This window comes from Cibotium barometz, chromosome 17 (assembly GCF_041138505.1).
Source record: "Cibotium barometz isolate CiBa-2024 chromosome 17, ASM4113850v1, whole genome shotgun sequence".
NCBI classification, from domain to species: Eukaryota; Viridiplantae; Streptophyta; class Polypodiopsida; order Cyatheales; family Cibotiaceae; genus Cibotium; species Cibotium barometz.
The window spans coordinates 36,629,381-36,642,421 of NC_141062.1; the positions used below are offsets into that span (position 1 = coordinate 36,629,381).

A 13,041-nucleotide genomic window follows, 5' to 3' on the forward strand; every position below is an offset into this window, starting at 1 on the left:
TTATAGCCATGTCCATTCCCACTTCCTCTTGGCATGCCATCCATGGCCGTCTAGGCCTCTGATAGGGTCGCCCATCAAGCGGGCGACATCTTGGGCACGACTGTAGTGCCGCCCGCAAAGAGGTTGTTGACTAGGCAACCACGTAGGAACGAGTCCGCTTGTGTGTGAAACAAGGGATGGATCATCGACAAGTATAATTGTTGGTAGTTGAAGCGTCCGGCCAGGGCTTAGGCCGGACGCTTGTGAAACTACCCTAAGTATGCATGGGCCCCAGGGCTGTGTGTGTGCATGGCCCTAACTTCTAAGTATGTGTGAAACGAACATATATAGCAAACCGAAACTCAAGCAACAAGTATCAACTAAATTTCGGTGTGTACAGTGTGCGCCTGGTAAGGTCGGTCACAGATGACCCAATATTCTTGGTTACCATAAGGGAGATGAATTGGCCACCATTACAGCCATCAAAGAAAAACACAGCAAAGTCAATGTACGCAAGGTGAAAGGAAAGCATTTGCAAGGTGAGGCAGTGCTTGGACGAAATCAATGGTGGGATCATCAGAAAGAGACATTAGTAGAATCTGTTTTGTATAGAATCAATGTAGAGAAGTCGCACATGAGCAGGAAATTGACACATTTTCAAGATTTTTGCTGTTGACAGGAAGGTCGAGATCGATTTTTTTTTCTGGCTTAGCGTGTACTGTGCAGATTTGCAACGATTTTGAAAGAGTAAAGCATTTTGATTGGTTTGACCTCTCTCGCCAGATCGAAGGGTCTACTGTACAGATTAGCAACAATGGAAGATTAAAGCGTTTTGATTGGGTGGGTGGAGGTTGTTGACTGGTTTCCGCCTTCTTTTTACAGGGTTAGGTTACAGGCAGCCGTGTGACTATTCCGACCATCATGCAGTCGGTGGTGATTAGCTGAAATTGAATGCTGATCATACATACAACCTTTCAAAGCTGCCAAGAAAGGTTGAAGTCAAGTTTGCTTCCATAGCCAGCAGATTTAAAGGCAACCAGGAGAAAATCAAAGTTGTATCTAAGCCTTCCATAGCCCAGAGAAATTAGGGTTTTCTGTAGAGCTTTGCAAGAAGCGTTTCAAAGCTCCAATACGCCTGAAAACACAGCGTTTCTGTGGACAGACTTTTGCAAGAAGCCATCCTAAAGCCAAGGGTTGCCTGAGGACAGGTTCTTGCAAGAAGCAAGTCAGAGCCACACAACGCAGAGAAATTAGAGCGTTTTTGTGGACACAAAACGCAGAGAAATTAGGGATTTCTGTGGACATATGCTCGCAAATTAAAGTCTTTCAAAGCCACAATGAGCAGAGAAATAAGGGAGAAATTGTGATAAAATTCTTTGAAAGAAGCATGTGAAGCCAGGGCTTAATCTTCTTTTTTACATTCTGCGGAGAGATTCTTTTGAAAGCTCTGCAACGGACCTTGCACGGGCTGCAAAGAGTTCAAGGCAATCTTGCTACAATCCTGTTCATTTCTTGCAGAAGAGAGTTGTAAACTGATTTGCACACAAAACTGCTTTTGTGCGTATTTTGATCTGTGGACAGGATCATCTGCGACAAGTTCTTTCGCAAAGAAAGGCAGAATCTGCAGGTTCTTGCTTTTTTTGTTTTTTTGAGGCGATCATTCGCGAGTCTGGTGAAAAAGCAGCCAAAGCTTTCTTTCCTATCTGGCTATGGGGAATTATCTTTCCTGTTTTCCTAAACCCAGCAGGAGGAAGGCAGTTAAAGCAGGCCTGATGAAGGTGAAGTCCAGGAGAAGCTCCGGTTTGGAGGAAGAGGTGCTTCATCAGCAAGCCATTGCTCTGCTCCTGCATCAGCAAACGGCCAAAGCCTACTCTCAAACCTACCATCGCTCCAGCTCTTCCAGGGCCCCATCTTCCAAACAAAATCTCCCTCGCAGTGCCAGCGCCCGGCCTCGCTCTGTTGGCGATCCCCTTCTCCAACCTCAGCAATTGCTGAGCAAAGTCAAGGTACATTTCCCTCTCCTCGTTTCATTTTCTGGCTTAAATACCATACCTAAGGATAAGCATCATGTATTAAGGGGGAAACATGCAGGCGCTTGATTTTGTCACTTCTATGCTACCCTGCTGAAAGCAGTCAAACATTTATGTCCTTTACTTTTGGGGAACATTTCCTGTGTTTACTGCCCCTCCATTTGGATTACTGAATGCAAGCATAGGGTTGAAGCAAAGTAAAAGAACAAACATAGATGCACTCTGGGAAACCTTTCCATTATTGATTGCCTGGATGCTGCCCCACACTATCTAAACTGGTGCATCCCCATTTTTTTTCTCATAGCCTCTTCCTTCCTTTTGCAAATAAGAGCTTGCAATATGGGCTGGATTCATTCTGCTGAAGCCTAATTCTGGCCATGCTCCAGTATTTGTGTGGTTGAAAGAAGGGTTTCTTTGCATGAATGTGCAAGGCTGGTCCATCTCTGCAGAAGGCGGCTAGCAGTCGGGCAGCCAAATCAGTGCTTATGGCCATCCAGTAGTGGGGCAGTCAGTAGGTGCACCAGGGGCGGCCAGAATATGACCAGCAGCAGGGAAAGCGACCAGTTATGGGTGAAGAAGGCACGCCAAAAAAGGCTGTGTGCACAAGAAAAAACACGCCAAAAAAAGGATGGGGCAGCTCACATGTACAGACCAGTAGAAGGGAGGGGCTCATGGATGTGAACTCACCAATAAAAGAGGGCTTGTGTTGATATCAGAGGCGGCCAACTTTTGTGTTTGGAGAGGGAAGGTCAGGAAACTTATTTATAGCTCGATCCTCTATTTTAAAGAAAGCTATAAAGAAGGATGCCCTGTAACGCTTTTTTTAAAAAGGGCCTGGCCTCATCTTTTTGACCACACATACTCAGTGCTGGTCAGTGATGACTCCTCCACGGGTAATCTCTGCGCGCAAGTTAGCCTTGCCATACACTTCTTATGCACCCTACAAGCTTTTCTCTCAACCTCACTTCTCTTTACCAATGGAACCGGAAAATCAAGTCTCTGCATCACTGCAAAGTGATCTGAATCAAACACTCGTCTTCACATATGCCATGCAGCAGTGGGTTCTATGTCAAAAGGTCTTTGGGTTTGGGTATTTGAGACCTTATAGTGGTATCAAGCTCACTTATATATAGTAATAACCAGACTATTATTGGCGCTCTGCTTATGTTATAAGCTTTTAGCCATTATAAGCCTCTAGTTCGCTTTTTATTGACTCTTGGCCAATCTTGACCTCATCCTTGCTTGCCCTTAGTCCTTCGGTAGGTCCTATCTGTCCCCATGCCCAGCTAAGCCCTAATCCTAATCTTGGGTTAGCACATCTCCTAACCTCGAGTTATCCTAACTTCCATTTAACAATGGTCCTAGCTGAGTTAGGGACGTAACTTTATCTCTCCCTTCTATTAGATTCACGTCCTCGTGAATCTGAATAGGAGACAATCTTCACTGTAAGCTTAACCTCGAGTTCGTTTATCCCAATATAGCATCCACTACAAACTGTCAATGAAAAAGTATCCACAAATCTAGGTGGTTGGCTTTGGTTACCACCAGTTAAAAGCTTTTTTGCTGGTAAAGCTTTTTTGCTTTAAAAGCATCTGAACATGGAGAATTCTACGGGGGTCATCTATCTTGTTGACCAAATCAAAGTATAAGGTCCACTGATAACATTCATGGCCATGAGAGAATTCTAGCCTCAGTTGAAGCCCCGATAGGCATCCGGTAAGAGGCTGTATAAAAGTATTCCGCAACCAACAACTTGCTCAAGCCAAGAAACGGGCAGCCAAGAAATCGGCTCAGATAGTAGAAACAAACAAGACTGGAGCGTGCTTGGGGGCCATGTGGCCAAGGATTGTTCGGATAATCTCTTGTGGCCATAAATGTTATCATAGTTTCAGGCATACTTGATAGCATCTTCCAAAGTTTTTACCTCATTTCGGGATAATACTTGGAGTTGGTAATCTAGATCTAACCCTAAAACAAACATGGATGCCGCAACGCTACGGGTCCACTTTGCATTGGGATAGGGAGTCCTTAAATTCTTGGACATACCTATCAAAGGTTTTGCCCGTCACCTAGCAAGAATTTGTGGATGCTTTTCATTGAGAGTTTGTAGTGGTAGATCCTTTCTAGGCCCACTGCAAAGTGAAGGACTTCGACATGAAATCATCCAAAGATGGATGGTTAGATCGAACGGGCGAATCAAACCTTGGAAGATATGTTTAAGGGCTTTCGTTTCAAAATGGCGGTCAGAGTGGGAAAGAAATCTTCCATTGCGTACAATAGCAGGAAGCGTTCGGCTATAGGATTCAGCCCATTCATGCTTATATGTACGGCTCTCACTGATTGCAGTTGAATCGAGTAAGATCCAAAACAAGCAAGCTTTAGATTTTCTACGAGATATGTAGGAGATGCTTAAGCTAGCAAGGGTGTAAGAACAGCTTAGGAAATACCTTAATCTTATGCTAACCAATATAGGTCTCCAAGGATGTTGGAGTCAAGTGTGCATTCTTGAAAATACCAAAGGGTCCATGACCATGCGTACATGAAAACGGTACAAGTTGTCTTCCAGGTATCATGGACCATTTTGTACACAAGGAAGATTAGCGATGTTGCTTACTCTTTCATAGGGAGTGACGATCCATCGAGTTTTTCATGTTAGTCAACTAAATGAAAAACTGGGTGACTTAGACCAGGTGAAACCGATCCCGTCAAGTGGGAATAGACTCCGTTGGACACCCACACGCGTAATAGCACAACTTAAATATCACAATTTGAATGGACAACTTAATAACAACTGAAAATTAAAATGAAATGAAATGTTGAACAATGGACACCAGCACTGGGGCCGGAACGGGCCGACCCCCCCCCTCAATATATGATATATTATTGGGAGTATTTAACAAATACAATGCTCCATGGGTTCAATGAACCAGATGATGTCCATGTACAACTGAGATGAATACAGTACCAAACAAGAGGCTCGAAGTAGACGTTCGAAGGAGAGCGACCACTTGAGTGGTCGAGTCTCTACGGTCCTGTGCCTTCACTGGAATTCCGCGGAGAGCGCCCCACTGGTGTTCCAGGACCACGCACAAACAGGCGCTCCCGTACTAACGCCCGGCTCTCCCGATCTCGGCACCTTTGGACCGTGGTTCTCCAAAAGCTTGGACTACCCGGCACCGAACGAGTGTTAGCGGTAGAGAGAATCATTTATTAGATTTACAACAAAGTTCTTTACTTAAATCTGAATCCACTTACTTGTAGCTCGCAAATGGATGACAAATACCCGAGGTGTCTGTGTGTAGCTACTAGAGAGAGACACCAGGGCGCAGCAGCTTGTCGAGGAGCAGCAGCAGCTGCCTGTGGAGAAGGTGTAGCCACTTGAAGAGTGGAGAGGAAACTTGGCTGCAGCCGCCTGCAAGGTAGAGGGAGCAGCCCACCAGCGTGTAACCACCTGGGGAAGGCGAAGAGATGCAATCGCCTGCAAAGTGGAGCGCAGCCTGCTGGTAGAGCACAGCCGCCTGAGGATGAGCAGAAGCTGCCTGGCTGCAGTGGAGAAGGGGCAGCCGTCTGCAAGGGAGGAGGGGGGAGCGCACAGCCCTTGTTGAAGAGGAGCCGCCTGGCTGCAGAGCACAGCCGCTTGAGGATGCAGAAGCCGCCTGGCTGCAGTGGAGAAGGGGCAGCCGTTTGCAAGGGAGGAGGAGGAGGAGGCGCAGCCGCCAGCAGAAGAGGAGGGGGAAGTGCACAGCCGTCTGTCCGTGAGCAGAGAGATGGTCGCCTCTTTCTAGGTGATTGAAGGGAAGCACACGACCACAGCTGGCTGGCTCCCCACGCTTGCATGGGGGCGGCCAGCTTCAAGGTGTGGTGTGGGTAGGTGGCCATGCACCCACCCCCACACACATAAAGGGTTAAGTGTGGGGTTTCCCTCCCCACCTTGGCCCATACGTGGGTGCCCACTTTTAAATGAATGTGAACTTACAACCTTATAAAATTAAAGGTTAGAAAGAAAACTATTAAACGAACAAGTGCAATACACTTACCACCTGTTCACACGCAACAGAACTTGTCAGAAGACAGAGCAAACTTCATGACTCACTGGCAAGCGTCCCCGCTCAGTAAGTGGCACGTCAAGCAGGCAAACACAAGAATACAAGACATGCGAAAACAGTTTCAAACATGCAAAACATGAATGCATGTGCAAATAGTATCATGGACATATCTCCCGTTCATGGAACAAGTACAAAACATCTGTCGGCACAAAAATGGCACGATAGAAAACATATATCCTGGTCTTCCTATGGAGTGACAGTCCCATAGGTAAGACAGATCTAGGCACGAGCCTCCCTATGGAGTGACAGTCTCATAGGCAAGACACGGCACAAATACTGGCTCTGCCATGGCGTGACAATCCCATGGATAGAACACAGTCGAGGTCATACAACACGGGTGGCACCAGTCTGGCTCCCGTCCATGTTAAGCAAAAATACTGGCCCCTTCACATGAGACACCGGCCTGGCCTGGAGTCAACGAGACACAAATCTGGAGATGGACCAAATGGTTGGCCAATACGATTAAACGTGGCAGGAGCATTGGTGAGACCAAAGGGCATCACCAAAAATTCATATAATCCAAAGGCTGTCCTGAATGCAGTTGTATGGACATCTTGTGGCACCACTCGTATTTGGTGATAACCACTCTTCAAATCAAGACGGCTGAAACAAGCCGAACCATCAAGCTTATCCAAAATGTCATCAATACGCGGAATTGGGAATCTATTCTTGATGGTAAGCTTATTTAAAGCTCTATAGTCCACACACATGCGGAATGACCCGTCTTTCTTTTGAACAAGAAGCATAGGAGAGCAATAAGGTGATGAACTAGGCTGAACCAAACCTTTCTCTAAAAGCTCATTTACCTGCTTCATGATCTCTTCTTGTTGTGCGGCACTCACACGGTATGCGGGTTTGTTAGGTGGAGAACTACCTGGCACAAGATCTATGCGATGATCTTCGGGCCTCTGGGGAGGTAATTCACCTGGCAATACATCAGCAAAACAGTCGTTGAATGCATGAAGAAAATTCAGCCTATCATAAGTCATAGCATCCACATTTTGATGACTTGGTACAATGCTATCACGAACAAAAACCAAGTACGCAGAAAGATTCTTTTTCATTGCTTTATTAATTTGGATGTGAGATACAAGTGGGATGGAATCCCCTTCTTTGCCAGCATCAATGAAATGCATGCGGCCTCTATGCATAAAAGAAATCATGGTGGTCTTGTACTCTTTGCGGGGCTCAAGCCTATGATGCCAAGGCTTGCCCAACAATACATCACATCCATTTAGTGGTGCAACTAAGAAATGCTCATTATCAAGGTAGCCCTGGATATGTATGCGCAACTTTCCTATCAGTGGGGTAACTTGCACCTCTTAAATCTTTACCAACAAAGGCAGCTTCGGCTTCAATTTGTGGTCCCATGTTTTCAACAAAGGCAGCTTCGGCTTCAATTTGTGGTCCCATGTTTTTAACCTCAATACCCAAGGCAACTGCTGTTTGTATAGAGATGAAGTTATCGGTTGCACAGCCATCAAACATGAATAAGACGGGCTGATCCTTGATTTGACCCCAAGCTTTACGTACCATCCGCTCTTTTGCATCATGTTTTGTGTTTCCCCGCACATCGGGAACTGCATGTACATTAGCCTTGGTTTGCTTGTCCTCGTGCTTTGGTTTGCGGTCAGGGCATTGTCGAAACATGTGCTCTTTGCTGCCACAAGAAAAACATTTTCCCTCCTTGGCATATTGCTCTCTTTGCTCGGGGGTCAAGCCAAATTTGTTCTTCTTTGGGCCCTGATCTTTAGATGAGGTATTTTCAGCTGTACCTCCCTTGTGGGTCTCCCGAAAGTTCTTTCTAGGTGGCTGTACACCTTTTTGCAGATTTGGGACAGCCTTGTCTTTGCCCTTTGAACCGCCTTGATCTTGCTTAATTTTGAGCACCAATTGCTCCGTAGCAAGAGCACAGGTTGTAAGCTGTTGCAAAGTATGTTTCGGGTGCAATTCAATGCCCGAACGATAAGCTGGTTGCAATCCGGAGCGAAACTTCCTCTTTCTTTCATCCTCAGTGATTTGCATAAAAGGAGTTACCTCAAGCAACACTTTCCAAAACTTGTTGACATACTGTTGCACACTTTCATTATCTCTTTGCTCAAGTCTATCCCACTTTTGGGTGAGAGTTTGCTCCGCATTTGGTGGCAAGAACTGAGCATAAAATCTGTCCTTAAACTCTTTCCAGGTGCAAATGGGGTCTTTGGTGATCTTTTCAGTGATCCACCAATGAGCAACGGTCTCCTTCAAGAACATGCTAGCATGGCGTACTTTAGACTTCTCAGTGAAGTCCTCATCTCGCTAAAAGCAATGTCAAACTGTGTCACAAATGCTAACACTTTGGAAGCATCATGCTCTCCATGAAAAACATCAAACTTAACGGACTTGTCACCTGCTTTAAATTCCTTGAGCTTTCTGGCATGAGGCTCATGGTCCTCTCTTTTTCTTTTCCCTTTATCCAACGGGACAGCCCTATCTGCATGGGCTCCATGGGCCATTATGGAAGTTTCATGAAGCACGGTGGCATGTGCTCCACGAACCTGAGAATCAGATGCATGTGACCTCCTTGCATAAGGCAATGTCTCTCCATGAGACAACTCAGTAGGCAAAGCTCTTCTAGTGGCAGACCTGTCACCCCTTCCATGGGATACATGTCTTGAATGCATGTGACCATCATGCCCTCCATGAGCACTAGCATACATATACCTGCCAGGCTTTGTGCCTTGTGGAGAAGATGCATGACGAGAGGTGACTGTCACCTCTTTCCTTTGCATAAATGACCTCAACCTTTGAGATGCGGGATCTCCATGCTTCAAGCGAGGTGGATTTCTGAATTTCAGCTCTCCATCTTCCCCCTCTTTGATGTCACCTTTGTGGAGGAGGTAGGAAAGTGCCAACTCCCTTGGCTTCTTGCCCACTTCCCGTGCCATGGACTCAAAAGTCACATCTACCATTGCATCGGCTTTCCTTGCTTCAATGGCACTTTGCACATGGGGATCTTCATGCAAAAACTTCAGCTCTTGCTCTTGTGCCTGCAAAAGCTTTCTCATATGCTCCATTTCAGTCCTCATTGCATCAGGCTCTTCTTCTTGCATGGCTGTCTTTCCTCGAGACAGTTGTCCCTTTGAGTCACTATCATTTACCCTTTCAAGGGGCTTGTGCCTTCCTTGTAGAGCATCAGAACCACGCGAGGCACTTAATGGGCCCCTCGAATTAGGCACTTCCAAAGGGTGGCCTTGGCTGTCCATTGTGTTAAGTGTGTTAGAAGCGGGGTGTCCAATACACAGGGTCGTTTCTCCACTAAGAAGAGGGAAATAACCGTGCGCTGATACCAATGAAACTGATCCCGTCAAGTGGGAATAGACTCCGTTGGACATCCACACGCGTAATAGCACAACTTAAATATCACAATTTGAATGGACAACTTAATAACAACTGAAAATTAAAATGAAATGAAATGTTGAACAATGGACACCAGCATTGGGGCCGAAACTGTCAGAATACGCAGCGGAGATGATGACGAGATCTGGGAACACGAGCAAAAAAACGCATGCAGAAAAATACAGCACAAGAGAGAGAGAGATGGAGGCGTGTAACTCTGCTCTATATACACAAGAAGATCCCGAGGAATGATACAAAATGGAATGGGGGGCTGGGGGCCTATTTATATGGCCCCATATACCAGTCGGCTGTGCTACAGGCAGCCGACTGGTTCTGAATCTCCACAACTAGCATATGCAGCCAGTCGGCCAGTTGTGAGGCAGCCGACTGGACATCCACGACCTGCAACAGCAGTCGGCCAGCACTGAGGGTCCACGACTTGTCCAGTTCAGTCGGCCAGCTCCAGAATGGGAACACACTGCAGTCGGCTAGCAACTGGATCCTCCTGCCAACTCAGGGCTGCCTCCCAAGCCGCAGAAAAAATGGGAAAAAATACGGAGAGTGGGGAAAAATGAGAAAACACCTCATAAGGGCGGGCACACCCACAACAAAGGCCCTGGTGTAAAAAAATAGACAGGAGATGACTTCTAACACTCCCTCTCAACTCCTGACTGTGAAACCAACCACAGGGAGCTGGGGTGCCGCCTGAGCAAATCCTGAGATAGCGACTTCATGAAGAGGTCCACCGTACTGTCCTCCGTCGAACAACAGAACTCTAGCAAGATGTCATCAGCAACGATCTGTTCACGAACAAAGTGCCTCTGGATGACCATGGGTTCCTCGAGTGGAAGCCCAAACCTGCAATGCAACCTCTGCATCCTCACCACCTCACAAGCAGCATCACAAACAGCCCGGTACTCTGCCTCTGTCCTCGACAAGGCAAAAGATGACTGTCTCTTATTGCTCCGTAAAACTTCTCTTGGGCCTGAAGTAGATCTCCTCGTGTCCGGATCTCCTCCCCAAACTGAGTCACTCCAACCGTGGAGTCGGACTCCATCCAACAATCCCCCTCGTGTGTACAAGAGTCCATGATCCTTCGCATGCTGCAGAAACCACAGGAAACGCAATCCTGCCTCCCAAAGAGTCATCCGTAACCATGAGCTCAACTGCCTCATCAGGAAGCTCCCGTCCAATTTGGTGTCCATCAACCAGATTGATGAACCATTCTGCTTCTGAGTCAAAGAGGCATCACACTGCTCACAAGGATCAACACCTATTACGGTGCAAAAACAAGTCCTGGAAACCTTTTGAAGACCACGCAAGGCCTTCTGAAACCTGTCAACCATCCCCTCTGAATCCGGAACCACAAAGCCTGGAGAAACCACCTCCTTCTGCAAGTAATCAACTGCCACCTGCCTGGTTTTCCAAAAAGTCCTCGTGGAAAGAACATCCTTATCTATTGGAGGTTCTTTGTCCCGAATACTACGAGACATCAGAGCATAAGTTACCTGTGCAGTTTCCTCTGACTGACGAACACAAGAACTACCAACATCAGTACTGGAAAGTTCCTGCCAACTGTTGCCATCTACTGGCAAGCTATCCACCATCTGGTCCCGGAAAGCCTATACTCGCAGCGTATCCACACTTAAGTGGCCATTACCAGACTGCCACTCATCACAAACATGAGGACCTGGGAGAGAGAGTGCTGAAAGCTTGTAAACTCCATTCTCCACTCCGCCTTCCCAAACCACTTGGCCTGTTGCTTTGTCTCGGAGAGCAACAAAATGCTACATACAACACCTGGGGGGAAGCAATCCTGCCCTCACTGTGAACTGGAATAGTGGACGTATCCCCAGTAAGAATGTGACCAGAACACCTGCAGAGATCATGTAAATCAGAACGGGAAGGAGTCATGTGCCTGGAAGCACCACTGTCTAGAATCCATTCCCGAGTATCCGTTGCGGAGAGTCCTCCAATCTCCTCCCTGCCTGAAGAAAATGAAACATCGGTGTCCACCACCTCCAGGTGCACAAAAGCCGGAGTCTTCATGATTGCTGCTGAGGAATCTTCACCCTTCTCGGTCTTCCGCTTGGGACACTGCCTCCAATAGTGGCCTTTCTCGCCACAATCATTACAGGTCCTCTCTGCCTTTAGTTTCTCGCGGTCAGTAATGGACTTCTTCTCAGAAGACTTCTCCGACAAAGCCTTCCCTTTGCCCGTGTTACGGCCTTTCGACCGTTGGCCAGTTAAGGCCTCCGAACCTCCACCCTGAGGAGGGTTCGTGAATCGTTCCTCCTGGTCCAGGACCATGGGCACAAGCTCCTCCCACGTGATGGTGCTAAGCCTGCCACTGGTAATCAAAGACGAGTAAAATGCTGAGTACGAAGAGGGCAAATGTGACAACAACGTTATGGCCATGTCCTCTGAAGATATCTCCTTCCCAGACTGAATAACTTCCTGCTGAAGAGCCTGTAGCTTGTTAATATGCTCCCTCATCGTCGACGACTTTGCAGGGTTCATAACCCGCATTTGTACTTCCAAGGAAACCTCTTCATGGGCGATACCCTGTTGTAAAGAGAGGCCAAATGCTGCCATATACCTCTGGCCAGCGTCATATGCTTTACATGATTGATTACCTGCGGTGTGCAGTTGAGAAAGATAAACGAACGGACCCTGGCGTTGACACGATCCCACATTTGTGTCTGAGCCTCCTGGTCCTTTCGGATTGATGGTAACTCCCCTTCCTCTACTTCCGGCCGTGGAACCCCAACAACGACGAAATCTGCGAGGTCGTAAGACTCCAGAACAGATTCCATCATAACCTTCCATATGCCGTAGTTGCTCCTGTCCAACTGACGGTCCACCGGGAACGTGGGGAGTGTCGGGATCTTCACATGCCTCTCGGCCATCTCAAACAGATATGCCATTGCGGGGATGTACTTTGAAAAGGGTGGGTGGGTGGGAACAAAGAAGAACTAACGCCTGCAAGTGCTTGTCCAGCAAATCAGCCTGCCGTCCTCTTGCTTCTCTTCCCGAACAGTCCTGTACGGTCCACCAATCAGCAACACAACAGTCCCCCTCTTGCTCACACAAATCCCAAGAACTATCTAGAGCCTAGGCTCTGATACCTTGTCAGAATACGCAGCGGAGATGATGACCAGATTTGGGAACACGAGCAAAAAAACGCATGCAGAAAAATACAGCACAAGAGAGAGAGATAGAGGCGTGTAACTCTGCTCTATATACACAAGAAGATCTGGAGGAATGATACAAAATGGAATGGGGGGCTGGGGGCCTATTTATATGGCCCCATACACCAGTCGGCCTGTGCTACAGGCAGCCGATTGGTCCTGAATCTCCACGACCAGCATATGCAGCCAGTCGACCAGTTGTGAGGCAGCCGACTGGACATCCACGACCTGCAACAGCAGTCGGCCAGCACTGAGGGTCCACGACTTGTCTAGTTCAGTCGGCCAGCTCCTGAATGGGAACACACACATGCTGATGCAGTCGGCCAGCAACTGGATACTCCTGCCAACTCAGGGCTG

General features: G+C 47.4%; 1 protein-coding gene across 1 annotated transcript in view; it reads left to right on the forward strand.

Annotated features, from left to right (window-relative positions):
- Nucleotides 1-352: 352 nt before the first annotated feature.
- The window catches only part of LOC147629947 (putative methylesterase 11, chloroplastic), a 39,247-nt gene continuing 26,558 nt past the window's right edge, over nucleotides 353-13,041 (forward strand). The window contains exon 1 of the mRNA XM_086811485.1: nucleotides 353-1,985. Coding sequence (XP_086667611.1) covers nucleotides 1,689-1,985 — 297 coding nt within the window. The 5' untranslated portion in view covers nucleotides 353-1,688. The remainder of the gene's footprint in view (nucleotides 1,986-13,041) is intronic.